We start from the raw sequence: 26,892 nt of genomic DNA on the forward strand, positions 1-26,892 counted from the left end.
CGGAAAAGACGACTTAAAGAGACAGTGTAGAGAAACCTTAATACAAGATTTCAATCAAAATATTTACATCTAACCACCTCACTAGAGAGCACCCAAATACATTCAATTTGATGGATTTATTTACATATAATTATGCTTATACCCCCACTGTTAACAAATCATCACAATAAACACAAACGGTTTTACACATTTATTATCATCTCAAAGGAATGTTTGTACTGTTATTTGAAAGAGAAATGTAAATATATAGATGAGACCAAGCAACATCTTTCCAATTTCAAAGTTAGGGTCTTCCATTGTGGTTTAAATAAGACAGCCAAAGTCGCTGTGTAAAAGTATCAAAACAGTGTATGAGTGAGAAAGAAAAAGAAGGAGCGCCGTCTTGATGGTATTTCGACAGAGTTCAATGTCAGGGTGCTTCAGTAAAAGCGGGTGCGTTATGCCGTGGCGGTGGGAGCGTACTGCATCACTAGCCGATCAAACTCGTTCTCCTGCGGGGGGACACAGAGCAGAGGAAACGGTTAAACGCCAGAAAAAAAAAAAAAGAAAAAAAAGTCTGACCATTAAGAGCAGCTGTCCCCTGTTATGCTCCGTTTGGTAACCCAGATTCAGCATGTTTATGTACATCTGCACTCTTGTGTAATTACAACAGGGTTTGTGACAAAGACTGAGGATTCAGTCTAATACTCCCCCTTTGGCTTTGATCCACGGACACCTGCTGTTAAACTATCATAACAACCAAAGCAGTAATTAAATTATAACGGAGCAGAGTGAAGGCGGCTGTTTAGCAACTGTGAGCGCTTGTTGTGCATCCAACTGGTCCTAACCAAAAGACAAAGGTGTACGAGTGAAAATACAGTTACCTTGGCTAAATAGTCTTTGAGGAACGGGTGGGCTCTGTGTGCGTCTTTCAGCTGGGAAAGGTACCGATTGGTGACCTGAGGACACACAAACAGATGATGCTTCAACAGCCATAAAAAGAAAAAAGCATCTTCAATACGTTGTATGGGTCCTAAAAAAAGGTTTCACAATATTAAATTCACAAAACATATCTTTGGAAACCTGAAGACAATTTCCTGATTTAATTGACGTCTCACATGACAGATGTGTGCGTTTGAGTGGTCATCTGTGCTCCCCTCGCTAGTTCAACGCGGGTAAAGCTGCTGCGGTGGACGACTCGCACTGAAAACCAATCGGGACATCGCACTCGAAACCTGAACCAAAGTCGTACGTTTGTTTGCTCGTGCTGCCATCCACTGCCAAATAAATAGGACACCACGCACAACTAAACTGCACCGTGTCAAACTCTTAATAATACACAACCGTTATTTTTCTGCCAGTAGGTTAGCGGTCGCTGAATTAGTCATGAGGCATGAATGTTTAATGTTAGAGAGAAAAATGTATTGCTCCAACTAAAGGCTGTATAGTTTACTGGAACAAAAGCGCTTAAACATGGTGTCGATCAAAAAAAAAAAAAGAAGTGTCTGAAAGTGTTCGCTTTGTTTTTGGAGGATTTCGAGGCCCACGTTACAGACACGTTTACATAAAACAAAAGTAGCAATATTTCAATTTCTTTTTAGTCATTTACACACGAAAGTGAGTAAGAAATGCATATTTTTGCAGGCTATTCTCTTCCACCATATCAGCGAGTAAGACTCTTTTTCCTGTTTTCAAAGGAATGGCCTCATGTGTCCTGTTACCTTGTGTGAGAGAAGATAATCAAAGGTTATCACAGTTGAGAATGATGACTGTGTTAATGGTCAGCATTGTATTACGTTGCTATCAAGTCTTTCAAATCGAACACCGATAATTAAGTCTTTATCTCATGAACTCTGAGTCCCATGTTGCGCAACCCCCTCACACTCCTCAGCAAGCAGAATGATGAAGTGACACTTTCTATGACCGAAGGTGTTGCTGGTGGGAATGGCCTGTGCTGATTTGAAGAAAACGCGGAAAGAAAAAAACTGCTGAGAGGGGAATGTTGCGTGAGAGCATGAGGAGTTCCTACAGAAAGCTGTCCGTTATCATCCGGGACAAGTTTCTCAAAAGGAAACAGATAGTTGCTTAAACGGCGCCGTCTTTAACAGCTTTGGGTCCAAAGTCTCACCTCGGGAGCTTTGCCCAGGTGCTGGGTCAGCACTATCAGGTTGATCAGCGTCTCAGGGTGGCTGCTGTCCTGATAGGGGTGAAAGAGAGAGACAGAACACAGACAGAGAGTCAGAGCCTTATTGTAACAAAGCGAACAGGGCAAGTGGCAGTAAGACTATGAGATTGCCCAAACGGTACCTTGAATTTGAGCCTCTCGTCTCTTATTGAGAACAAAGTACTTCCATTTCTGCTTTTATGAGTGCAGCAGACAAGAAGCTGCAGATAGTATCAGTCTAATACCATGTTCTACCAGCTAAATGTATGCAAGAATGTCACACGCTTATTAAGTTCTGTCCGCTTAAAGAAATCAATGAATAACTGTTGCTTTGTAAAGATTAAACCACACAATGTCATAGACAAGACATGGGGATAGCCTCGGGAAGCAGGGTGATGAGGTTATAAAGGTTCCTCTGAGTCTGGATACAATAAAAGTGTCAAGTACATAAAAATCCACAACAAGGAAGATGGTGATTTGAGGGGGGAAAAGCTGCGATATTAATGATTAGAAAGCACATTAGACAGTGGGAAGAATTCAAACTCTGGAAATCAAACAAATAAAAAAAAAACTGCACATCTAGAAACTGCTTTTTATATTATGAAGGAAGTGTACCTACAGCACTGCTTAAACCCAACTCTGTTACACATGAAGGACAAGCACACGTGAGTATGTGCTGCCATCTGCTGTTCTCAGATCACATGTGAGATCTGATACTTCTAATAAGGGATTATATGCTTTGACACCACATTCTATTCAAGTAAAAGTGTTAAAATGTCCTATTGTTCCTCACATGGTGGTATTCCAAATGATCATTTTACTCTTGGCCGACTGAAGGTTGTTGGTTTCAACCATTTTGGTTTACGCTGCATCAAACAAAGTGAAACAGGGTTTTTGACTAAAACAATAAGAATGCAACTTAAAATGTCTGTGGAGGTTGTTTATACTCTCTTCCACATGCACACACAACACTGCAGGCACCGCTTACAGTGCTCGGAGGAACTCATACCATACCTGAACCGTATGTCTGCATGTCCAGAAAGAGGTATTCCATGAAAATGCACTGCTAATAAAGTCAGCACACATGTCCATGGGGTCACAATAATTGTCAGGCACACAATCATCTGCAGAGGACCTTTAGGTCACGCTAATCACGCTGGATTCTGGGAAAGTATGACACTACTGTCATTATAACACTGACAAGCTGGTGTAACTGCCGGTCATGCACCTTTCAACAATACCTAAATGAGGAAAGCTATCCTTAATGACCATTTACTATCCCTAATGCTTATTCGCCATCTTATAAAAGGTGCCAAATATAGAAAGCTATTTTAAAGGTTAAAGGCTCGACTGAATACAAATATTTATATAGAGTTTAAATGAATACTTCATATGTCCACAGTAGGGTTGTCAAAAAGAAAGATAAAGATAAAATTTGTAACCTATTTTCAATGTTATCAATACCAACCGCTATCGTCACTTTAAAGAAGTTACATCACTATCATCTGACCTGAACCTTCAGTTCGATTTCATTACCAGGAAAACCTCCCATTTCAGATGTCACCATCAACCTGAGAGGGTCGCGTTTTTCCATGTGAGAACTGAAAGCTTTCCTGCACGTCAGTGGAAAAGTGAAGGAATTCACCCTCAGAAGAATTGCAAAGCTTTTTGAAATGTTCGTCTTTAGTAAGAAGAAGCCGTGTTATTGATATCTGCAATACATTCACAGTGTAGTCTTTCTACATAAAACAAAAAAAAAAAAAACAGCTTGTGGTCGTCAAAGTAAATAGAAATATCGTTTTCATGGCTGATCTATACCTTAATTAATACCAGGGAACAATTCTTCAAGGATTATAAAGTGGAACACTATGTCTAATGTTTTCTTCAAATGCTCCAGACTCCAAAATAGTTTTTAAGGCATTGAAATGAATATTAAAGCTTTTTAAACAGCATCGCTGGCACAATTCCCTTGCTCTGCAGGCATTCATTAATGATTTCATTTTGAAGGGTATACACCACAGTTTGCCAACTAATCTGTCAGAAAGGAAGAGACACAACTGCCGTCTTCTAACCTTATCAAGTGCCTCCTGCAGCACACCCTCAGCCTCTTCCCACTTGTTCTGAGCCATGTAGCAGGCCGCCTGCCCATTGAGAAGCAGCAGTGTAGAGGAATACTTGTCAGACATCTCCTGGAAAATGTAGTAGGCATCCTGCAGCTTCTCTCCACCCTGGAACAGCAAGCAGAGTGTTCACCAGTGATAGGTCGATAAGTAACGCACAGCCACGGCTGTTTGTTTTTGTCTAAAACGTATTGTCAGCAAACTGCCTCTGAAGAGTTAGAAGCGCTATGCTGCAATATGATTTATTTAATCAGGAAACAGTCGATTTTTAATCTGCTTCTGCAGTGCCGTGGCTAAGTTTTTAATAGGTTTTACTGCAGCAGCTTCAGTAACAATATAATATTTGGTCATTTAAGAGGAATTTGATTTTTGATTTTTTTGGTGCACAAGCTGAGAAATTAGTCTTCTCAGTACATCATGCACAGAGAGTATAAATAGGTCTTGGTAGAGCATTTACTTATGGGTCATTGATATTTAGGTGATTACATAAAATATTCATGACTGCGTTCTTCTCACCACAGCAATATTCACCCAGGCTGTGGCCAGCTGGGTTAGAGTGGCATCCTCATCCTGCTCCTGCATTTTCTTCAGCTCTTTTCTGTCAGAGAAATGAACAGCGCTCATCTCACAGCATGAACAAACTTTAACTACAGGGTAATTTAAAAGGTAGAGAATCATTACAGGCTTTTAATTTGCAACACATGCACCCACACACACACACTGAGCCATGAAGGAGCAAAGCTAATTGATATTTTTTGGTTTAGCTTCTATTTATTTATTTAAAATATTCAATAACTCCTTACCTTGCGAGGTCAACACGGTCCAGACTCAGAAGCACCTGAATGGTCATGGCCATACTGACAGAATAAAAACACAGTTAGCGTCGGTTTGATGAGTTTCATGCCAACATTTTTAAAATATAAGACTCCAGTTTACAAAATGAACAGACTCTGAACTGCAAGTGTAGAATTTTCATTAATATTTCTGCAGTATTCACAACAATGCCATGAATAAACATGCCAAAATGAATATTTTTTTTAATATGTTTTGATAGTGTGTGCTTGAGTTAATTTTTTACAGCTTGGCAATGCAGTTGTCAAGCAAGTTATCTAAAAATACATCCTCTTCTCTCAATCTGTGATTGTTTTTTTTTGTTTATTTTTTTTTATAGTAAAATGTGGTGAAATAACTTGGATGTTGAACAAAATATTACTGACATCTTGTGGAGTAAACCCTTTATTACTCCTTACCACTCCAGGCTTTCTCCTTGGTGCAGAGTCCTGAGAGCTGCATCGGTGTTCATCTCATGGTAGTAGATGGAGGCAGCCATGAGGAGGAAAGTGGTGTTGGCAGCATCCACACTCTTTGCCATCTTCTTATCCAAATCTGAAACAATAGCATCCCTAAAAGAAGCAAATAAAAGAAACCCATCGATCACTGCTTAAATCAATTCAGATTTGGGGGGTTGGAGCTTATCCCAGTTGCCATTAGTCGAGAGGCAGAGTACACACTGGACAGGTTGCCAGTCCATCACAGGGCACAAATAAAAACGAAATCCTTGCTCTGCACCTCTCCCTTTCAATACATCAAGTACTAAATTTTACAGGATTCAAATGAATGTGAAGCAAAAATTAAAAAAAAAAACTTTTTTAAAAAAAGAATCAAGAAAATAAATCAAACTATGTGAACTCTGCTTCTGTGGTAAAGTAAAGGTAAAAACGCAGGCTTGTACCTATTGCTTTCATTGGACAAATACTCTGCAAACATCTTTACAGCCAGGAGCTCAGGTGGAGAGCTGGCCTTGATGTCATCCAGGACAACGGCATACTTCCTCTGCAATAACACAAAAACATTACAGGTCAAGGTGAGGAGAAGGCTTTTATGATAACAAATAATTGAGTTTGCTGTTAAAGTTTAGATTTTGTGCCCGTAGTCTTACCTGAGCGATGTATGCTCTGTACAAAAACATGTCCCTTTCAGTCTCCTTCTCGGGTGAGGACGGCTTCAAAGACAAAACACAAACTATGGTTTAACATCGAAGCTAATTCAGTTACAGATATATTAGAAGGGGCCGGTCTTTTATATTGGGTGAGCAAATCCATTTCACAGAGCTCTGTCAAACGGAGCGTTAGCTGATGTTAGCCAGATAGCCATGACAGTTAAAGCAAAGTCATATATTTATACTTTGACTTATCTGTCGGTGCCACATACCTTCACCTTCTGGGCCTCGTTGATACATTGTTGATAACTTCCAATATAATAGGCATTTTTCACATCGAACAGTTCGTCAACATCACCCTGCTGCGCCGCCATGTTGGCTATTGAACTTCCGGACACGTAGCGAAAATACGTCACCTTCCTGCGTTGTCCAAGGGATTGTGGGAGATGAAGTTCAAAAGCAACAACAAACATGCAGTGATTGCTGGCGTGACACGTTAACGCCGACACTTAATTAAACGTACGTCGAGAAAGTAATTCTCCGTTGAAAAACTTCATAATCATAAAGATAAAATAAGTTTTCACAATTCTCCTTTATAAATGTGCAGAAATCAGTAATCTGCAATCGGGCCCAATTCACTGTGCAGCTGTGTAGCCCACACAGTAGGTTTACTGAGTCAGGTACATTAAGAGGCAAACTCCAGGAAAACTCCAGAAAACCTTATAAATAACATCTAAATAATGACAGAAACAGCAGTGATAAACAGAATCTGCTAAACATATACTGAAAGCTCTGATTTACTGCTTTATGCAATATACTATGGTAACTCTAAACTTGTAAACGACTACTAGCTATTGATCAGTCAAAACAACCACACTAAGGACAATGATGTTCAAAATCACTTGTGTAAACCATCTTCCATAAACACCATTCGCTGCTGCATCCACAAATAAGTTAAATGCCCACAATGTAGAGAAAATATCCCACATATATAAACAAGATCAAGAATGGCTGCTTCCTCTTCAGGTGCCTAAAATGGATTTAAGTGGAATCCCACCTAATGAACCAAATATACTTGGATACCATGGAAGCTGCATATTTTAGGCTAAAGTGCTGATGGAAAGTTAGCTTCGGAGATTGCTTGGGTTGGCATTGCTTACCCATGCACATGGCTTGGGTTACTTGCACATCTGTGATATATACGCCATACTCAGCTTCTGTCGCAAAACATGCAGCAATCCAGACAACAGCTTTCTATGGAAAAGTGGGGCTTATTTTAGCAAGACAATGCAAACACACATAATGCACGGGAATTACAACAGCATACTGATATGCTGATATCCTGTATCATGCAAGAAAAGTCAAATGTTTCACTTCTGAAGCTACATCACACTCTCCTCAGCTCCCTAATTATTTCAGAGTGCTGAAAACGAGACCCTGTACCACTGTGTTGGTAGTAATTGGCTCAAAAATGATCATATGCATTACAAAGACAAGTGTTGTAGTTTCTTACTTTTTTTCATTTTTTTTACCCAGCCCAGACTTATACCCTTATGAGGCCATATTATTTTTATTTAGATTCTTACATTTTGCACATTCCATAGGGTCATATATCAAAATCATTGTCTTAGTTTTACCAGCACTGTTCTTTAGGGGCGCTCCTCGAGGGCCTACAAATCGATTAATCAAAAACGTTCAATGTACATGAAACCGTTGTGTGAGACATTTTTTGTAGTGTTTTTTTTGCACGAGCTCCAGTGCACATGCAACATCGATTCCTACTCACTATTTATATCAGTAGAGGGCGCTATAGGTCAATGTCACCACTGCAGGTGTCTTTTTTTTTTAATTATGACAGACGTGCATGAACCTATACACTAAGTATTTGGCAAGAGTAAGTGGTTGAGCATATGGGATAAGAACTAACACCTGAAATGACCTTAGTTGCATGGCTAAAACATAAAGAAAACAAAAAATGGCGGACACATGCCAGAAACAATATATCTGCAAAATAAACTGCAAACAAACAATGCGAGAAGGATATGACCTCGGGAATTTCCGTCGTCTCATTAGACTGATGAGGAAAAACTTCCTCTGTCCTCATAACATCCGCTGTTTTTTCATCCCTTTTTCTCTGTCAACTGTATCAGCTGTTAAGTGTTTTCTCTTTAAAGACGATGATGTTTTGTCATAAATCAGCAAATGTCGGTGTAAATTCAAGTTCCACAGTATTTTACTTAATTTAACAAGCCATAAATTTGTTCATGACCGAGAAGCTGCTCCCCACAGTTCCTGTTCATTGTTCCTTCGCACCATTTCCTCTGGGAAATTTTCAACCCTGGGACTGGGACCTGGACGTGGATAATTACTGGAAACCCTAATGGGGGCAGGGAATGTCCTGGCTGTAAATGGCCTTTTCTTTACGTCTGATTGGGCTGGTTCACTCCCGTCGTTGTGTCTTCATTGGCCCAAGCTAACATCAGTCAGCTGAATTCCAGGTTCCCCCCTCAAGTTTGAAACTTTTTTTTACAAGGCGGAGGAGGAGGAATCTGGTTACAGCAACAGCAAACTTGTAACCGATCCCCGCAGCAGCCGAGGGAAGAAAACAGTCTTTTTAATAATTCACACATCTGCGCCCGATACACGGTGACAGAACAAAAGACAAGCGGTGAGGAGAGAGATTTTACAGCCGAAATCCAGCGAAACAAGTGGACATTAGGAAGGGAATGTTGTGAGGCGACTTGTCCCACTGCAAGGATGAAGACTTGAGTTTACTTTGCACAGATTAACTTGTCATCTCGCTGGCTGAACGCTACAGTGTCCCACTGAGGCTGAGAGGAAGGTGAGTTTATGACGTTGGCCCGGTGAATCTTAACGGTTCACAGGTTTTTAACGAAACATGTCTTCAAACAGAAACCCCTAACGGTCTCTTATCAGAGGCCTTTCACCAAATCACCCCCGACTCAAACAATGTGACAGTTTTACTGAGCGGCTAAGTCTTGGTTTAAGAACTAAGATAAATTTTGGTGAGAACGGTTACGTTTCTCCGGTCACTTATCTTTCTTAATTTGACAGACGCCATGTTTAACGTAGCGGAAGTAACGGTCAATCAGTGGGTGCAGATAGCATTTAGATAAAGACAGCTCCCAGCAGCTAGTTATGGCTTCATTTTAATATATAATATCCGTCACTAATCAGGCTTATTGACTCACTTGGTAAAAGGCACTAGTCACCTGTTCAGTGTGCTACTGTGTGACAAAAGCAGCTGTAAATCATGCCACAATGGCAGGTCCACTTGTGCCTGTGTAAATCAAATTCAATGACGTAAGTACTCACGACCTTTCGGGGAACTAAAAGGCATTAAAGTGATTAAAACAGTAAAACTTTGATTATTTGAGCTTTTCTTGAAAAGACGCTTTGTGAGAAGTTTACAGGTTAAAAGCCGCTATTTGGTTGAGCTGAAAACGACTTAAATGGGACTTAAATTCATTTTTTTAAATGATTTTTTTTAAAAAGACATCTTTCAAAGGGTTTGAAACCACTGGTTAAAGTTGTATTTTGAAAGCTTGTTCCTCATTCTGATAACCTTTCATGGTAAGAGTTATGTAAGCAATAAATAGGCGTACACTACTGAGTGTATATAAATATCAGTCATGAAAGGGACTGGTTTTTTGTTTTTTTTGTTGGATTTGATAAGAAATTAATTTGAATGTGTTTTATTTGTCCTGTTGTTCAAGCTAATTAAAGCCCACCACACACGATTATGACCAACTGAGACAACCTTTCTTTTTTTTTCCTGTCATAGTAAAAAAAAAAGAAAAATTAGACACCGATTGTCATCTCTGCTAGTTTTGAACACCTAATAATCCTCCTCTGTGCTTTCAGGGCTAATCCGTAGGATATTCAAAGCAAGGCTGCAAAAGTTGAACGCATATTTTATGCAAACAGTGGCATGTGTTGCAACGTATCGCTGTGTTTACGTTGTAAAATCTTTCACCATAACAAGGCTGGAGTGTGAATGAATGGGCCCCACTGTGCAGTTGGGGCTCTGGCAGGTAGCGGCACACATTATCATGCACAGCCCAGACAGACATGTCAAATGAATTATGGCCTGTGATTTGGTCTCAGAGTTTGACTCGCCCCTTGTATAAGCTGTGTCACAGGTGAAGTGATTTGGCTTTTTTTTTTTCTTCTTTTTCTCCCGACCCACTGTCTTTTAGTTGCCTGGTTTTCCTTTGTCTCTGTTATTGGTAGCAACAGCAGCCAGCCAATGAGCGGAGGGACGATGAAGATCAGAGTAATTGCAGAATGGTGTTTTATGTAATATGCAATGGTAAAGTTGCCTAATGATTTTTGATCTGAGACAGCACACCTCGACTACTTTTTCAAGGAAAAAATGCCCCTTTTGCATCTTGGACTTTTGATGTGACAAGTGGCAGCTGGAAGATGTCAGCTTTTCAACTTCCCAACTGTTGATTTGTTAATGTATTTGCATCTTTTTAAAAGCTGCAACTGAAGAGGATTATTGAGCTTATCGATGGTGAAAATAACGGCTAGTTCCTTCAAAGATTCACATGTATTCCTCTTGCCTCAGACAGCAGTTGAAATAAATAGAGAAGCTAATGCCTCACAATGAAAGTCCCATTTATTGCATATTTCAACAAAAGCATTGTTTCAGCAAAAAAAAATGGTTTCGAGAGATGATAAATAATACAGCAATACTTGCACAGCAGGATTAAGCAGAGGCTGGTAAGCTTCATCTATGTATATTTCAGTGAAACCGTATCCGTGCGGTTCCCCTCTGAGTGTCTTTGAGAAGAGGACAATACAGTCACGTTGTGCAACATTCCCCATGCAGTGTTATTAAGGGCAGAACTCAAAATTGCCGCAGTAATCCTAGAGACAAAGTTGTTCCCGCTGAGGAGAATCCATGGTTACTCATTAACAAGAGAAGAGAGGTGTTTGACCTTCTTTTGCCAGGTTACAAAGTTCAGCTGAGCTGCACAGGTGGCCTCTGGAAGCATCAAACAGCTCAGCCTCACCTGAAAGTGCGGGGCGCCACAACAAGCTAACATCACGACATTGTTTGAAATGATGACTGAGTGAGTTTGTCTGCTGATGGACGGAACTCGTTCTAGATTTCTATTCAGTCATCTGTTGACTCGCATTGTCCTCTCATATCTTTCCCCCTTCCACTGAGATTTCCACTGATCACCATCCCCGCTGCTCTTGCAGCCAAGCACACTTGAATTTGTCACTTTATTAAATACTGAGTTAACAAATTATGCTCTCTGGGCTTCAGGTGAGCAAAATTAGTCATAATGCGTCCTGCTCTGATGGTGGCCTTAATTAAAATGTCAAAGGCCCAGACATCAGTCATAGCTCAAGCACACATTAGCACCTTGATTGTGTCTGGCGTCGTTCCGCAGTGCTGTTATGATGCTGATTATATTGAAAATAATGTATAATTAAAACTTCAACATGGCAGTTAAAGTGAAATAAAGTGTTGCTTCTTTGTTTTTCTTTCACCTTTTCTACCAAATGAGCTCAGTTGTAACCATTAAGCAACAATTCACTTCTGCATTTTAATGCAAGAACAAATGTTGGTGTCAGTGAAGGCTGTGCTGGCCCCCAGGCAGTGCAGCAGTTACTGTATCCCCAGCCTTATTACACATGCTTAACACTGACTGATGTTCCTAAATTAAGCTCACGGCCACTGTCTCTCACTGCATGTGCTGAGGCCAGCCTTTATCCTGCTTTCACACCTCTTCTCCGAACCTGTTGCACCAAAGCTGACTGCTCTTAGCCTCCAGTCTATTTTAGTCCAAATTGGCAGGCTGAATTATTAAAATAAGATCCATTATGTGTTCGATGTGTTAATTATTAATTGTTCAGCGGTTTCTGGTTGATCTAAGAAAACTGATTTTTTTTTTTTTATATATTTTTTAATAAGGGTAGATTAGGGCATCGTTTCTGAGGCCTAGGCATTGATTGGCTCCTCTCTGCAGAAGTCTTTGCAGTGGCTGTGTTAGAACGTCGTGGGTCTGTGAATGCACATTACCACCATGCAGAGATTTACTGCGTCCAAAGAACACATGTTGCATTCGCCAGTGTGCATGCGTCGTCTCTGTTTAGATTGCAGTTATGACCCAAGCCAGAGATTCTCAATTAGACGAGCGTGCATGAAGATTGTTCCAGACTCATATGCCTGCTGGAGACTGTTGTTAACGCACTTGTTTCTAGGTCCAGCTATTCCATTAGCAGCTCCTCTGTTACGCAACATCTCAAGAGAAGAGGGAGACAAGCCCTACAAAACTTGATGAAAGATGAAACTGCAGCGTGTGCTTGTCCTGAAATCCTGCTGTTGATTCCCCAGCAGTAAAGTGGTTCCAGCAGTGCAGCTCATTTGAGTGGTTGCTGGTCCTCTCAGAATACAAAGCACGGATGTACCTTATATAACAACCAGGATTGTCTATTGTATCTCTAAGTGGAGGCAGATTATATCATACAGCTGGGGAAAATCTGTATAGAAAGAAGTTGCTTGATTTGAGATTTCTCCCCAAATGATCCCGGCGATATGTGTAATATTCAGACTTAAAAGTATTTCAGCTGTCTTGTTAGTTTGTTTGCACTTGCAGCTCTGTGATGCAAGAGAAGGGAGAATAGTGGTCCCATAGACTCCAGGCTTCGCACCTTGGCTGTTTTCTGTTTATCTTTTTACTCGTGGAAAGTTTAACCAGATGGCGGAAAGCAAATCCATCACATCTAGAGTGTGTACACAGTGTGACATCACTGAGCCCAATTTACAGCCCCACGATAAATGGAGCCTTTATAGTTCTTATCATGGTAGGTCTCGTTTGGTTCTGTTTCTCGCCGCTGCTTTGTGTCATGTCGGAAGGTGTTTACATTGTTCTGTTTGCTCGCACGAGTGATGATTCCAAATACTAATGCGAAAGCCCAACAAATACTGGGCTCCAAAATGACTGTCAACCTCTGAAAAGAGCTGAAGAAAAAAACTTCCAGCGACTCTTTTGGCGAGTGGCTGTAATTGGTCAATAGGCAAAAAGGCCAAACATTAACCTGAAGTTTTAGCTCCATAAAGCAGCAGATAAACATCCTCCTGGAATCTGATGACAGTATCTGTTATATGGTATTCTCAATAGTAGTTTATGTTGCATGGGTTTTTGTACATTTAAAGATGTAGACACTTCTGTTGCAGTGGACACGCTGGTCCAAAATGTGCAGTAGATTGGTTCATAGCTAAAACAAAAGCAACTGGTGTTGAAACCTATATTTTAGCTTCGGGTTCCCAGCTGGGAACAGGATATTTGCTCATATGCCGGCATCCCAGCAAGCTCAATATGTCGGTTTGTTATTCACGGTGTGTGAGCGGACTTCCACTGTTGGACAAGCAGTTTACTATACAACATGTCAGCAGTCACAACCCATTCAGTATGTGTGTGTGTGTATATATATATAGAACGAATTGTCTGTCAAGGTAGATTACTCCCCCACAAAGACAAACGAGTGCAAAAGGAAGCTTCCTTGTCAACAATAACCTGAATACAATCATGAACTCCAGCTACTTCCCACAGTCAGGGTCGTGTTTTTACTCTTAACAATACAGGCTGTTAGAAGCTTTAGAACGAAGCCCAGCAAATAAGGTCCTGTGCGGTTTGGCTGTAAGGATTAACAGAAAAATCAGGTTTTATTTATTCATTTTTCTCTTCGAGCTAAATTTTAGGTTTGTTTTCTTTTTTTTTGTACCTTTTTTATTTTCTTTAAAAAAAAACAAAGTATAAATGATGGAGGAATTATTCAGAGCAAGTTCTGCTTTTATCCTAGAAAGATATTTTTTCTCTCCCTCTGGGATCATTGAATTTCAACTTTTTTTCATCTTGTTTCTTGTTTGAAGGGAATTAATCTGAACAAAGGAAGGCGCCGCCACCGAAAACAGAAAGTTTACTTTCTTTACGAGCTTTTTACCAACTTGTCAAACTATGTCCTTATTACCAAGGACCTAATTTCACCATCGGGAAAATTTACCTCCAAGAAAATGAGGACAAATCTCTGACAGCGACACGGGGCACCGTCAAACTCACTCAAAACACGGAAGTGTCTATTCTTTACAAGTGTGTGTGTGTGTATATGCTGAATAATTACTTAACAGATTGGATGCTATTAGAAAAATAGGTCAGCTCCCTTTTGTAAACATAACTAAAACCAAACTTGAGATTCTATTTATACCCCTGTTTTGTAGTCTGTGTTCAAAGCATCCGAGGTTGTGTGGAGGGACGACTGGACGACAGCGTTCCCTGCAGCTTCCTCCAAGATATCCACGGCCTTGGCATTGTGGTGCCTACTGAGGCCAGGCGCCCGAGCTATCCATTTGTGCATTTAGGTGCTCTCCTCCCTCCTCCAGTGTTAGCGGGGGATTTTGGAGTCAAAGAGACAAATTTTTTCAAACTTTTCCCTGCTTTCTTGCCATGTCGTTGTGTCTCTTCGGGAATTAAACACAGGGGGGAGGACGAGGCCTGAACTTTAAATGAATCGATAAAATCAAATTATCACATAAAATTAGTGCAAAATGACCTGGAAGTATCTAAGCAGCAGCCATGAAAAGAGCTGTTTGAATTATCTGAAATACCAAGAGAAAAAAAGGGCACCACCGATTGTTTTAATTATCTCTTTTAGCAACAGAAACGCTGGACCCTCCTTTACGAAAGAAAGGCTGTAATTCCATCGCACAGTTCCATATGACCGCAACTTTTAAACCAAAGCTTGATTATATTTATCCAGTCGTACTGGATAAGGATAAATATGACAACGGGGGTGTGGGTCTGAGTAGCCTGAGGCAACTTTTCTGCCTCCCTTTTTTAAATAAATCTTTCTTCAGTTACGTGATAATAAAGTAGAATAGTATAACTTATTATGCACAGCACAAACGTGTTAAAGTCTCTGCCTAACATCGTGATGAGATTGCATTGGACGACGCATACGAAGCACTTTTTGAACATTTGTAGTTTCAGTGCCGCAGACCCACTGCAGCATGGCCATTCCTCTCTTCAGTCCCTATGAATGTCTCCTACCACCTTTCTTTAACCCCATTTCATCAACAAGGCCAAAGAAAAGAGCTCACAAACAGACTGTATGAGGTCATTTTTTTTCTACTGTTCAACCGCTAAATTAGTTTCCTCTTCCACTTCTCAGGAAACTCACAGTGCTGCCTTAACAGCATTTCAGGGAGCAGTAAATAATTTCGGTAGTATTGTTGCTCGGGCAGTTTAATTCAGACGCGTGAACCATTAAAGGTTGAGTATAGGACAATTGAAAGACACTGAGTGTTGCAACAAATGCAGCTTCAAGCGAAGGTTGAAGCTAACTTGGAGCCCTTCAACCAGCTCATAGATGAGAGAAAACGGTTGACTCTGGTGGAAGAGTCGCTTTTTCAGGGACACTTAAATCAAATAACGCGGCTCATTTTGATCCGTGCCGCATTGCGAAGACTCGCATGCACTTAACGTGTGAAAACGCACAAATGCAATGCTGTAACTCCACGCAGCAAGCTACTGTTTGCTGCTGCGTTAAGGTTTAGAATATATGCTGCAAAAAGGTTTCTATGCAGAGGTCAAGCACTTAATATCCGGCTGATTCTACATCAAAGGAAGATGAACCAGTACTTTGGCGAGGATTGTACTACATAGAGCCTGTTCAGGATGGGCTTAGAATCTGTTACTTTTGCAAAAATTGTGAATATTTTCTGTTAGTTTAACAAGACAACGCAACCAGTTTGAGGTTAAACTCCAAACTATGAATGATTAATGATGACTTGTCTTCCATTTGATTGATTTGTAAAACAAGTAAGCGGTTCTGTTTGGGCTGGTAGTGTTTGAAGGGTTTTCATTTATTTATTTAAATTCATTTAGATGTATTCTTTTTGGCTCATAGGTTCCTGGTATTCCCGGTGTTTAGGGAGGCTGACACGCGCTAAAGGTTACTGGTGACATCTCCGTTTATTTTTGTTTGTTTGGTTTGTTTTGGACCTCTCGTGACCCATGCTTTTGAAATGTGAAAGGGCTAAAACCAAGAGTGGATTATATGGCTTTTTTGTGTAGTGTTGCGTGATTGTACAAAGATTTGTCTTTTCAGTGATCCCCCCCCCTGCCTCAATCCTAAAGCAGGATGGATGGAGAAGGAGGATTTTCTCTGCAGATGGAGTCGTCTCTCTCGGGCTCACATTGCTCCAATCCACGTGACGAAAAACAAAATCCCTGAGGAGTATGAAAGTCATGACATTTTCTGCTTGTTGAACCAATCACTTGGAGGATGAAGTGTCATGGGAAGTTTTTCAATCCCGGGCCAAAGCTTTTTTAGCAGCTTATGTTGGCGAAGCACTGTGCAAACACTTTGTTGTTGTTGTTGTTGTTGTTTTTTTTTTCTCTTTATGCTGACTTTTATCAGCATCCACAAAGCTGTCGAGATCCAGCTTCCAACCTTTCCACACCTGTCACCCGTCAGCTTTATTGTGGCTGTCAGTCGATGCAGAGCCTTCATTCATTCCAGCCTTTAGAAAACCAGTGCCACGCTTACAGAGCTTTGATATGTTAATGTTTAGGAGTATGGCAGCTCTTTGGACAGATGCACTCAGCACGTCAACATGCACACTCGAGTTGGGCTATAGTTACAGCTCGACTTGGCTGTTTAGTTGGACCACCCTCCTTGCCCCACCTTACATGAACAGGATGGGCACAGCAGTATGTCCAAGTCTGTGGATTATGTGAGAAAGCGTTGCTCTGTGGGAGATCATCATGCAAGTGTGGCTGGATTCACTGTGCAGACATATTCTTAAAGTTAACTTCACTGGTGTTTAGCTGTCTGACAAAAGAAACCAAAAAAAATCCGGTTTTGGTCTGACTAACACCAAGACTAGTTTCAGTATAGTGTCATGTGAACATGTTGAGTGACTGATCGAAAATCATTGAGAATTCATCAAAGATATTGATCTAAAACATTTTGGTTTGTGGCGGCAAGATGGAGACCTTTTTCCAGCTCCTATTCACTGCGTCAGTGTCAAAACGGTCTCTTCATAGAGTCTAAATGCAAGTGGCAACTAATAGGAAGTGTCATCTGAATGAAATGGAAAGACATTTAGTGTCCACAACACAGACGTCGGGTTTTATGTTACCGGAAACTCAAATAGACGGATCAAATAGATTAGGGGGGATTAAAATACCCATCTGGGTTTCAGATTGCACATTCCTCCAGCCACTACAGAAGAGGTTATTTCGCCATCATTGTGGCCTCTCTTAAGCTCAGGTCCTCAGCTGTGCTGTCACACTGGTTTGACAAGGCTGTCTTTACCTGCAGGAGAGTGACAGAGTCCCTGGTTCCATTACCCAGGCTCCCTCACTGTCATAAGACATCCATCGAACGCTGCGAGTGGTCCGGTTTCATTTCCATGAGTCATCTCTGAGCTTTTCTATCTTTGTGTGTGTATGCCAGCTTGTTCTGAGCGACTATATGAGCTTTTAGCTTGTCTAGCTGCTCTAATTATAAGTGCTGAGCTATTGGCTGCAGCAATCTGTCTTTGTTTTCTTTTCATTTTCAGTTGTTAGGCAAACCAGGCCTTTCTGTAATTTGTATGGGCATGTGGGTGAGTGCACGGATTCAGTGTGTGTGAGCTGTAGGCACCGATCACCGTGGCTCGTCATGTCCACAATAGCTGTCAGGTGTTTTTTCCCATGTCATGTCTTATTTTGCTTTAAATCCATTCAAATGTTGCCTCTATAACGACTGTGGTGCCGCTGTGTCAGGATTGGATTCGCTGTCTCGCGTGCGCTGCCCTTTACAGGCCGTGTAAGTTTCAGCACTCACCGCTTCATTGTTACGCAGTCACGAAAAAAAAGAATCGAAAGGTTTTCATCACTCAACACTTGTCCCTTGAAAGTGTTTTCGCAGAGTTTTAAGTTTTCTTGCCGTGGCAAAACAGGTCGGATGCTCTCCATCCTTATAAGTGCTTGGGCTCTGTTTGGGACCTCATACATCAAGCTGACAATTGGCCGCTGGGTTGTCTGCGGACGTCTGTCTCTCGTACTTTCGGACTCCGCTGACATCTCTTGTCAGCCGACTCAACTTCTCGTTGCGTCTGTCAGAGAGCTCACAGATTGGATGCTGTGCAAAACAAATGAGTGCGGACGAAGGGAGGCGGCACTGTTGACGGAGAGCAAATGGGGAAACTTACCACGTCACTCACAATTTCTTCTTATTTGTCTTCTGAAGTTCTCCAAATCAAGCAACACCTCGACAACAACTTGACAATGTGGGGTGTAGAAAGTGAAGATAAATAGTAGCCATTACTGTTTTCTGTAAATATGTACGCAGTCCACTTCTTCCCCTTATTGTATGTTCTGCTACGCCCTTCAGCACTGGCGAGCTTTGTCTTCTTGAGCAGGCGTAGATTGTTACATCCTGGTAAGCAGTTAGAAGCCGTTGCTATCAATATTTTAAGCGAGAAGGATTCTTTTTTTAGTTCCCGTATGTTTCCAAAGTAACAAAACTAGATGATTTTTGATGATGTTCAAGTTGGGAAACTGTGGGATCCCCTTCAACTTGTGCCTCTTAATGAAGTCCATTGTAGGTTTTGTGGTGGCGTTTTGAATCGTTATCTGGCTTTTCAGGCTCTATTTTTTTTTTTTTTTCATTTTCAGCTATCTAACCAAATTCTGTAATCTAATTGAATTCACTCTTCTCGTTGCCAGCCAAAGACTTACGTCACTGGCTGCAACACAAGCCCAAAGCATGACTGATCCGCCACCGTAATAGTTGGAGAGGTGTTGTTCCCACGAAATCCCAATCCGACGAGCAGTTCCCTCGGCTAGTTTTCTTGTCCTCTAGATTTGACCTTTTTTGTGGAATTTAGGAAACAAATGGCTGAAACCACGTCTTCTCTAGGCTTTCTTGTGTTGTGTGGGCATCAACATGCTCAGGAGGTTTAATGAGTCAGTTTTTCTAAAGCTTTGAGATTTGTACCATCTGGGTTTTTTGAATAATAAGTGCGAACACGGTGTGGATCAAATAAGCTAAAGCCCTTTTCACACAGGTCATAAATACCCACTGACACCCTGTAACATCTGGTTTTTGAGAGCAGTGGGAAATGTTTAATCTGTCCCATGGTATTTATCAGCTTCAGCTCTGATGATCATTGATGGGATCTCAACAGCCAGCTGCATGTCCTTCTATTCAATGAAGGTACTGCGGTTTTCTCATGTCTGATTCTGTTCGTGACGGCAACAACTAGTGAATAAAAAAGAGATGTGTGCTCTGATTGTGCTTATCAGAAATGGTGAGCAAACAAAGCCGGCAGGATGTAGTCTAATGCCAACCGTTGCAGTTGTCACAGCCACAGTCTTGTCCCCTGGGAGTCGGTGGTCATTTGTGGACTGGTTCTGAATACTTTGTAGCCCCCAGAGCGCCGAGGATTAAGGATTCTGTCTTATAAAAGTTACCTTACAACTGAAATCTTTAGGGAGATGCCCAGACTTTTGCATTCTTCCTTCTTTTTTTTTTTGTTCTTTTCACTCTTAAACAGGAAAAAAAAAAAGAAGAAAAAATTCCAATGTGTTAAAGAATGTTTCGAGATCGCTGCATCGTTCACTTAACATTTTACGATGATGCTATTCCTAGCAGGGTGAAGGTTGGGGACGCTGCATGTCACACTTCAGCCTTGAGGGAGGTCACAATCAGATAAACAGACAGTTATTTGCTTTTGAACTGTGTATACACGGCTATGAAAGTCAAGCACTCCACCCTCCCTCATTCTTTCCCTTTCTTTGTTGCGCACCATCAGGCTACACAGTTGACAGCTAAAACGGCTCCGGTCCCTGACGAGAGTGGAATTTAATGAGCACTATGAAATCTCTTCTCAATTTAAGGAAGTGGTCCTCCCATTATCTATCCATACAAGACTGATCCACATCCTTCAGAGAGTGGAAGAGAGGGATGCTGACTCCTCTTTGTCTAAAGTGATTCTTCTACAGAAGTTGACCAAATGGACTTAGTGAAGAAGACTCCCAAAGAAATAATGATTTCAACCCCCCCTTAGTATCTCTATCCTTGTTATACATTTCACACACATTGCATCAGAGGGGGATTGCGGCTTGGTGAGTTAGTTACAACCACGTCGAAACAGTCGATGAAGTTCTGCCAGCGGTCCTTGATCAGCTCAGTCAGAGGCCCGATTAATCGTCCAGCACCTGCAACACGAGAGGCCAAACACCATATTCAGCATTAGGCTATAGAAATGACCTCTCATCCTGCCGTAGATTTCCTTGATGTTTCAGGATTGATATATGTATCGCACCTCAAGTCTTTCTTTCTTTTTTTTTTTGCCTTCCATCTCGCTGCCTCGGTCTTTGCTCACCCTCATCTTTCTGGGAGGCTTCCTGCTGACATGCTCTCTAAGGAGTCTTATTGATATTCTTAGAGAGGCATTGCAGACGGGGAGAAAGAGAGCAATGAAAGTCACACACTGCAGCAGCCGATTCGCTGCCTTTAAGGACCAGCTATGGCTAAGATCACAAGTCACTCAGCAGGGAATTGTCGTAGCTCTTTGTCCGCTGCACTAATACTATGCCTCCTGCTTTGGATCGTAATTACTCTCCTGCACCAGGAGCAACAGTTTGCCTTTGGGGTTAATCGTCGGAGCTTCTTTCATGTGAAGTCATATCTCATAGAGATTAGCGTCCCATTATAATGTGAATGGGGCTCTTCTACTCAAACTTTTTGTGGCAGTCACATATTACAGTGTATTTTTGCCCGTCTGAGACTTATTAAGAAAATCCTAATTGTTAGTTGAGTCTGCTTTATTTTTCTGTTTTCCTCTGAGCTACAAAGATGTTTCCCTTATTTTTGTGTGTATTTCATCACTTCCTAAATTTCCCCACTCTTTGGATTGGCATTGTTTGATATTTATTCAAAACAGGAACTGAGGCCGTTTTGAGTTTCAGTTGCGATGCCAAAACGATTCTAAATTTGATCAGCTCAAATAAACAGGTTTAGTCTTCGGACAAAACGGTGTGTGTATGAACTGATTAGGCATTTCAAAGAAAAATCAGTGCTGCTTTTAATGACTGAAATCATTTCATTCTGTCAATTATCCTGTTTTTAAGCCTCTATAATGGAAGAAACTGCTGTTTTGCCACTTTGCTGAATCACGACGGCGCCCTTTTTGAAATATAGATGGCCACTGAAGTGCCTTCAGACATATATTTCCTGATTGGTCAGCACAACAGGTCTGAGCTTTTGTTTGAATTTAAATCAGAATAGCCTTTCATTGGATGCAAAGATGGTGCAAGCACCCCCGTGTAGAAAGATTTATGACTGTTTTTTTCCAGAGATGACTATGGCTCAACTGGAAATTATTGCTTTACTTTTAGATTTTCATTTAAGCAATTTGCCAGCGTGTAGGTGACATGTAGCCTGAGGCACATCACATAAAAACATAAAACAGTGAATGAGCTTTCATGGGGACTCGAAGATGAAATGAGGTAAAATTGGCAAAGTTACGACTTTTCTTTTAAAAGGTGAGAATCGGAGACGCATTTCCAGCTTGTAATCATTGGTATGGACACATTGTCGGACATTTAGGACACGTTTCAGTGGATACCCCTCCTCGCCTGACACTCAGAACATTCTGAGCAGCACTTAGGAGGGTGCATCATTGTTTCATCAACCTTTCATTATATTTTTACATAATTCATTGGGGGGAAAAAAAAAACTGCAGCTAGACTTTTGCCAAACCAGATAATTAAAATCAATCATGTGAAGCAATGATTAGGCAACAAGTCTAATTGTTTGGCTGAAAGCTACCACAATCACTCCAGTCTGCTCCTAATGGTAGTTCAAGCAAGCTGACGCCACACCGAGGTAATGGTCACCAGTTATTAGTTTCAATGTGTTTGTATTAAAGTATTCAGCAAGGTAGAGTTGTTGATGTAAGGACAACACCGGTGATTCAAAATCCATCTTAAATGGCTTAAATTTGAAATAAAAAAAACATTTTGAGCATCCTGGTGGCGTCAAATTCCAGAAAACTTCTGGAAGGCTCTATATGTTGTTTAGATATTTCATCCCGACAGATTTGTGTCATCATCCCTGGAGCTGTGACTGAAAATGCCAAAACGGTGTCCGTTTCCAGCTTTCGAAAGGGCTGCTTTCCTTCCCTGCGTTTAATTGTTTTTCGCAGATAAACCGGCTGGTGACAAATTAAGGGAAAAACCTGCATAAAGCATCCGAGAGAGGTGTTGGGCCACTATGTGCCAACAGAACAGCTTTAATGCATTTTTGCATTGATTCTGCATGCCTCTAAAAATCTACTGGAGAGATTAATCACCATTCTGCCAATAATACGTCCTCATTTGTTGTTTTGATTATGTTGGCGGAAGCTATCGCCTCCTTCTTAGATTTCAGTTGGTGATCAATTAGGTGGAAGTGGGTAGACTCCATATTGCATGAGTCACATAAACGTCATGCTCATCAAGCCTTTCGGCGACAACATCGTGGTCATACTGAAAGAGTTTACCAGGAAAGAAAAAAACCCTATCACCTATCTGTCAACTTTGTCTCTGTGAGACTACATCTCTGAAAACATGCAAGATTAAAGTCAACCGTATTCCGGTTGCTCCCTCCTCGTCCCGCTCTGGTATTAGAAGGGCAGGCTGCTGTGGGAAAACAGTTTTTTTTTGTTGTTTTTTTACGCTTGTGTATCTCCCAGCTGATCCTCACAGATTTGTGAAGGTTAGAGAAGGGAGTGCAGAGGAAAATGGATTCTTTTTATTTAATTTTAAAAAAAAAGAGGAATATATAAACCTGTTATGAAAACCGGCAGCCCCCGTGACCTCCCACTATTTATGAGCTTCTATCACGGGCGCAGCTGAGTCACCTCAGTTGGTATCATGCATAAATCAAGCCACACGCATGCAGTGATTGAGCTGGGAGTCTGACTCCAGCTCACTGTCATGCACGCATGAACACCTTGTTTTCTGGATGGAGTCAGCTGATGAGACGTTCACATTACATTGGCTTCTTTGTAACTGACTTTTCCTCCTACACGAGCAATGACACATTCTTTAACTACCTTGCAGGCTCCAAGCCAGAGGGGACTGGGAGTAATTTGACAGCTGCCATGACTCATTATCTGATAAAAGAGACAGCTCTTATTCATAATAGCCTCACACATTGCTGGCTGCCAGTGTAGCATAGACATAGTCAAAGGAGATATCTAAGGAAAGGTTCCTTTAATTTCTAATTTTATGTAAGATGTAGAGAACCAGCGAACAAACCCGCTTTTCATTCATCATTTCAGAGGTCTCACCTGTAAGGAAGAATATTTCTGTGAAGTAAAACCTTCTAACAAGGCTGCCATCCTCTCTTTGCTCTTTCCCAGACTCGAGCATGGACTCCTTCAGCACCAAGAGCTTAGCCCTCCAGGCGCAGAAGAAGCTGATGAGCAAGATGGCCACCAAGAGCGTGGCCAACCTCTTCATAGACGACACCAGCAGCGAAGTGCTGGACGAGCTGTACCGCGTCACCAAGGAGTACACCCGCAACCGCAAAGAGTCCCAGAAGATCATCAAGAACTTGATCAAGATGGTAGTGAAGCTGGGCGTGCTCTACAGAAACAACCAGTTTAACAGCGAGGAGCTGATCCTGGTGGAGAACTTCAGGTGGGCAGGAGGAATCATTGAAGAAACAGTAGAACATCGTAGGGAAGGCTCTTTTTTTTTTTTACCCCCGAAATAGTTAGATGAGAAAAAAGTACTTGTACGTCTGTGTGTGTGGAGATTTTCAGCCTCTTCAGGTATTTTTGTTGTTGTTGTTGGATAAAATGAAGCGTTAATGCTCAGGTTTGTGTGTAATGGATTTGAACCACGACCATCAACGGGCAGCAGCTTGACTTGGAGCACTGCTGACCGACTGAAAGTTTTGCTGAAAAAGTTGTTGTGTATCAGGAGGCGACAAAACGAACAATAAGGATGTCGTTTTGGAGAAATTTGCTGTTCAAGTGATTTATTTTTTTATTTTTTTTGTGTGAGTGAGCTGATTGAAGCAGCTCAATGAAATTGACTTTTACATCAGTGAAACTCATGGGAGGCTGGTGAAGCTGACGTCAGCGCTCAGTCTGGAGAGTGGTGACTACCAGCGTGGAGATGTGTGCCTGTGCATGACAGGGCTGTATCCAATGAAGCTGTGAAGCTATTCCAAAGAAAATCACAAGACAGTAGTTTCTATTTTTACTCGCTTCTGCTTCTCTGAACAGAATTAGAAAGTGACAGCCTCTCCTCTCTCTCTCTCTCTCTCCATCTCACAGGAAGAAGGTCCACACTCTTGCAATGACGGCTGTCAGTTTCCACCAGATTGAATTCACCTTTGACCGCCGCGTCATGAGCGCCATTTTGAATGAGTGCCGCGAACTTCTTCACCAGGCCATCAAGCGCCACTTGACGGCCAAGAGCCACTCGCGGGTCAACCACGTCTTCAATCACTTCGCCGACTGCGACTTCCTGGCGGCTCTGTACGGGCCCTCCGAGGTTTATCGCGCCCACCTGCAGAGGATCTGTAACGGCGTCAACAAGATGCTTGACGACGGGAACCTCTGACCTCCGTTTGCCTCGTCATCGAGCACGTTTACCTCTTGTCAGCCTTTCCTGCAGGATTCCCTTTTTTTAAGATGACAATCACGAACATTTGTACTTTCTATTTGTTGGTTTTGTGTTCACGTGTGCCTTCCAGATGTTACTGTAACACTGACATTCTCTTACTAAGTTTGTCCAAAGACCCTGTTGACGATGTTCCGCTGATGTTTTGTTTAGTTTTTTCTTTATTTTTCATATAAATGAATGTAAAACTTCATGCTCTTATCAGTATATTCAGGGGTAGGAGCCTTGACAACCTTGTTTATACTAATAGCTGGGGCTTGTTCTCTCTCTTACTCAAAGTCATGAATCCAGACGCAGAGACGCAGCCAAGCAACAAGAGAGGAAGTTTTCAAGGATCGAAGAAAGAAAGAAATAATTTTGTTTGTTTCTTGTGGGGTTTTTTTCACCTAAAAGTAGTGTTGCACTCAATCCTAAACAAGCGCTGTACTGTATTTGCCTGCAGTTGTGAAACCATGTGAAGCACAGCAGTTTAGTAATCCTGCTTAGCCTGCATCTTACCCCTCTTACCACCATGCACTGAACAGCGCTTTGTAGAAAAACCACGCTATTGTTTTAGGGGACCTGAAGGCAGTTTTACCTCTAGTTGTTTGTTCTAGCAACCACGACAAAAGTGAAGTATTTGGGTCATAGGAAACATGAAAGCATGTGGTTGCACTGTGTAATGCTGATCGTCTTGAATTTCTTGCCTTGCTCTAATCCTCATCTGGTCAGGAAAAGTCACCACAGGAAAGTCGCACAATGTGGCACCAGGTGCACAGGTTGCTGAGGTCTTATATCAGTGGGGAATTAAGCTCAGGCTCAGTCAAACTACTTGTCATAATAGATGTTGGCTCCCTGGGTCAGCTGGGGGTTTGGATTTAGATTGGTTGCCAGGTTTTTATCCTAAAAGCTCTGAAACTTTAGTTCAAATTCTGATGGATCTGGGAAAAAAAAGGAAAAAAAATGACTCCCCATGAGCAGTGAGATGAAAGGCTGACCCAAAACTGCAGCTCCATCTGTGTGTGGAGGACCAGGCTGGCTGTAGTGATTAGAGTGGAGACAAACACAGTACCTGATTGTACTCTCCCCCTGCAATTATAGCTCCAGACTCTGGGGTGGTATAATGGCCTGGAGCTTGCCTCTGTCGAGCAGCCACTCCATTTCACCACACAGCAGCCTCAAGAAATGTGATGGAGATAAACATCTCTGTTTGCATGGTGCAGGTCCTTTAATGGAGTGAAAGATGCTGTGTTTCTTCCCTTTTAAGCAGGATATGAATAGTTACTACCATCCCTCACTAACCTCCTATATTGCTCGTCCTTCCTTTTTGTCCATGTGTTTTTGTATCACAGAGTCTGTCTGGGAGATTGTTTTGTGCCGCGGCCTCATTTTATATTCTGCGAGTGTGTGTTTGTGTGTGTGTACCTGTGAGAGAATTGGAAATTGAGCCGTGTAATAAGCGCTGTGCTTTCCCAGATAGGATTGCCGAAACTTTTAACTTCTTCCACAGCAGCTTGGCCAAAGAAAATTAGGACTGATGTTGTTCAAAATACACTCTTTCTCCAGTGGAATGCTTAACCCTATGCACTTGATAATTGTATTCCTGCTTTTGGTGATCAGTAGGAGCTGGCTGTTGTGGTTCTGTTATGTTTTTATTTCACCTTCTTTATTCTCATCTGTTTAGACCCATTTGATTTCATCAAAGATTTGACGTTCTTTATGTTCCTAGAAACACTTTAATTGTCTTTCTATGCCATTTTCTACACTCTATCCACATCTCAGGGCTAGTTTTAATCCCCCTCTGTTTATAAGTTGGTCTAAAAGCAGCACAGCCCACTACCGCAGCCTCACTTATTTTACTAAAGCTCTCGCATGAAGCATTCTTTTCATGTTGGATTTTTACCATTGTGAAATGTTTTGGGTTTTTGTTTGTTTTTCACTCATGTGTCTCTGTATTGTATCCCAGTACAATAAATATTACACAAATGGCTTTTT

At 41.5% G+C, this 26,892-nt stretch overlaps 2 protein-coding genes across 2 annotated transcripts; one reads left to right on the top strand and one right to left on the bottom strand.

Annotated features, from left to right (window-relative positions):
* Window positions 1-198: 198 nt before the first annotated feature.
* cope (COPI coat complex subunit epsilon) lies at window positions 199-6,610 on the bottom strand. The gene is made up of 10 exons (XM_072389512.1): window positions 6,475-6,610; window positions 6,203-6,265; window positions 5,996-6,096; window positions 5,514-5,666; window positions 5,067-5,120; window positions 4,780-4,861; window positions 4,216-4,371; window positions 2,108-2,176; window positions 864-938; window positions 199-491 (listed from the first exon to the last, which is right to left on the bottom strand). Exons 1-10 carry the CDS (start codon window positions 6,574-6,576, stop codon window positions 438-440), a joined length of 909 nt encoding a protein of 302 aa, XP_072245613.1. The 5' UTR covers window positions 6,577-6,610; the 3' UTR covers window positions 199-437.
* Window positions 6,611-8,739: 2,129 nt separating this feature from the next.
* Window positions 8,740-26,892, top strand: tnfaip8l1 (tumor necrosis factor, alpha-induced protein 8-like 1). The gene is made up of 3 exons (XM_072389513.1): window positions 8,740-9,044; window positions 23,646-23,925; window positions 24,570-26,892. Exons 2-3 carry the CDS (start codon window positions 23,654-23,656, stop codon window positions 24,856-24,858), a joined length of 561 nt encoding a protein of 186 aa, XP_072245614.1. The 5' UTR covers window positions 8,740-9,044; window positions 23,646-23,653; the 3' UTR covers window positions 24,859-26,892.

The sequence above is a fragment of the Leuresthes tenuis genome, unplaced genomic scaffold, assembly GCF_036924035.1.
Source record: "Leuresthes tenuis unplaced genomic scaffold, fLeuTen1.0.hap1 SCAF_7, whole genome shotgun sequence".
Lineage (NCBI taxonomy): Eukaryota > Metazoa > Chordata > Actinopteri > Atheriniformes > Atherinopsidae > Leuresthes > Leuresthes tenuis.

Excerpts from the sequence above, each read along its gene's own strand:
- cope (XM_072389512.1), bottom strand. The coding sequence starts at position 6,576 with ATGGCGGCGCAGCAGGGTGATGTTGACGAACTGTTCGATGTGAAAAAT. Across the intron at positions 5,121-5,513 it reads CAAGGAGAAAGCCTGGAGTG|TATGGCCATGACCATTCAGG; the intron begins GTAAGGAGTAAT and ends TTATTCTGTCAG. Across the intron at positions 2,177-4,215 it reads TGCAGGAGGCACTTGATAAG|GACAGCAGCCACCCTGAGAC; the intron begins GTTAGAAGACGG and ends CACCCCTATCAG.
- tnfaip8l1 (XM_072389513.1), top strand. The coding sequence starts at position 23,654 with ATGGACTCCTTCAGCACCAAGAGCTTAGCCCTCCAGGCGCAGAAGAAG. Across the intron at positions 23,926-24,569 it reads ATCCTGGTGGAGAACTTCAG|GAAGAAGGTCCACACTCTTG; the intron begins GTGGGCAGGAGG and ends TCCATCTCACAG.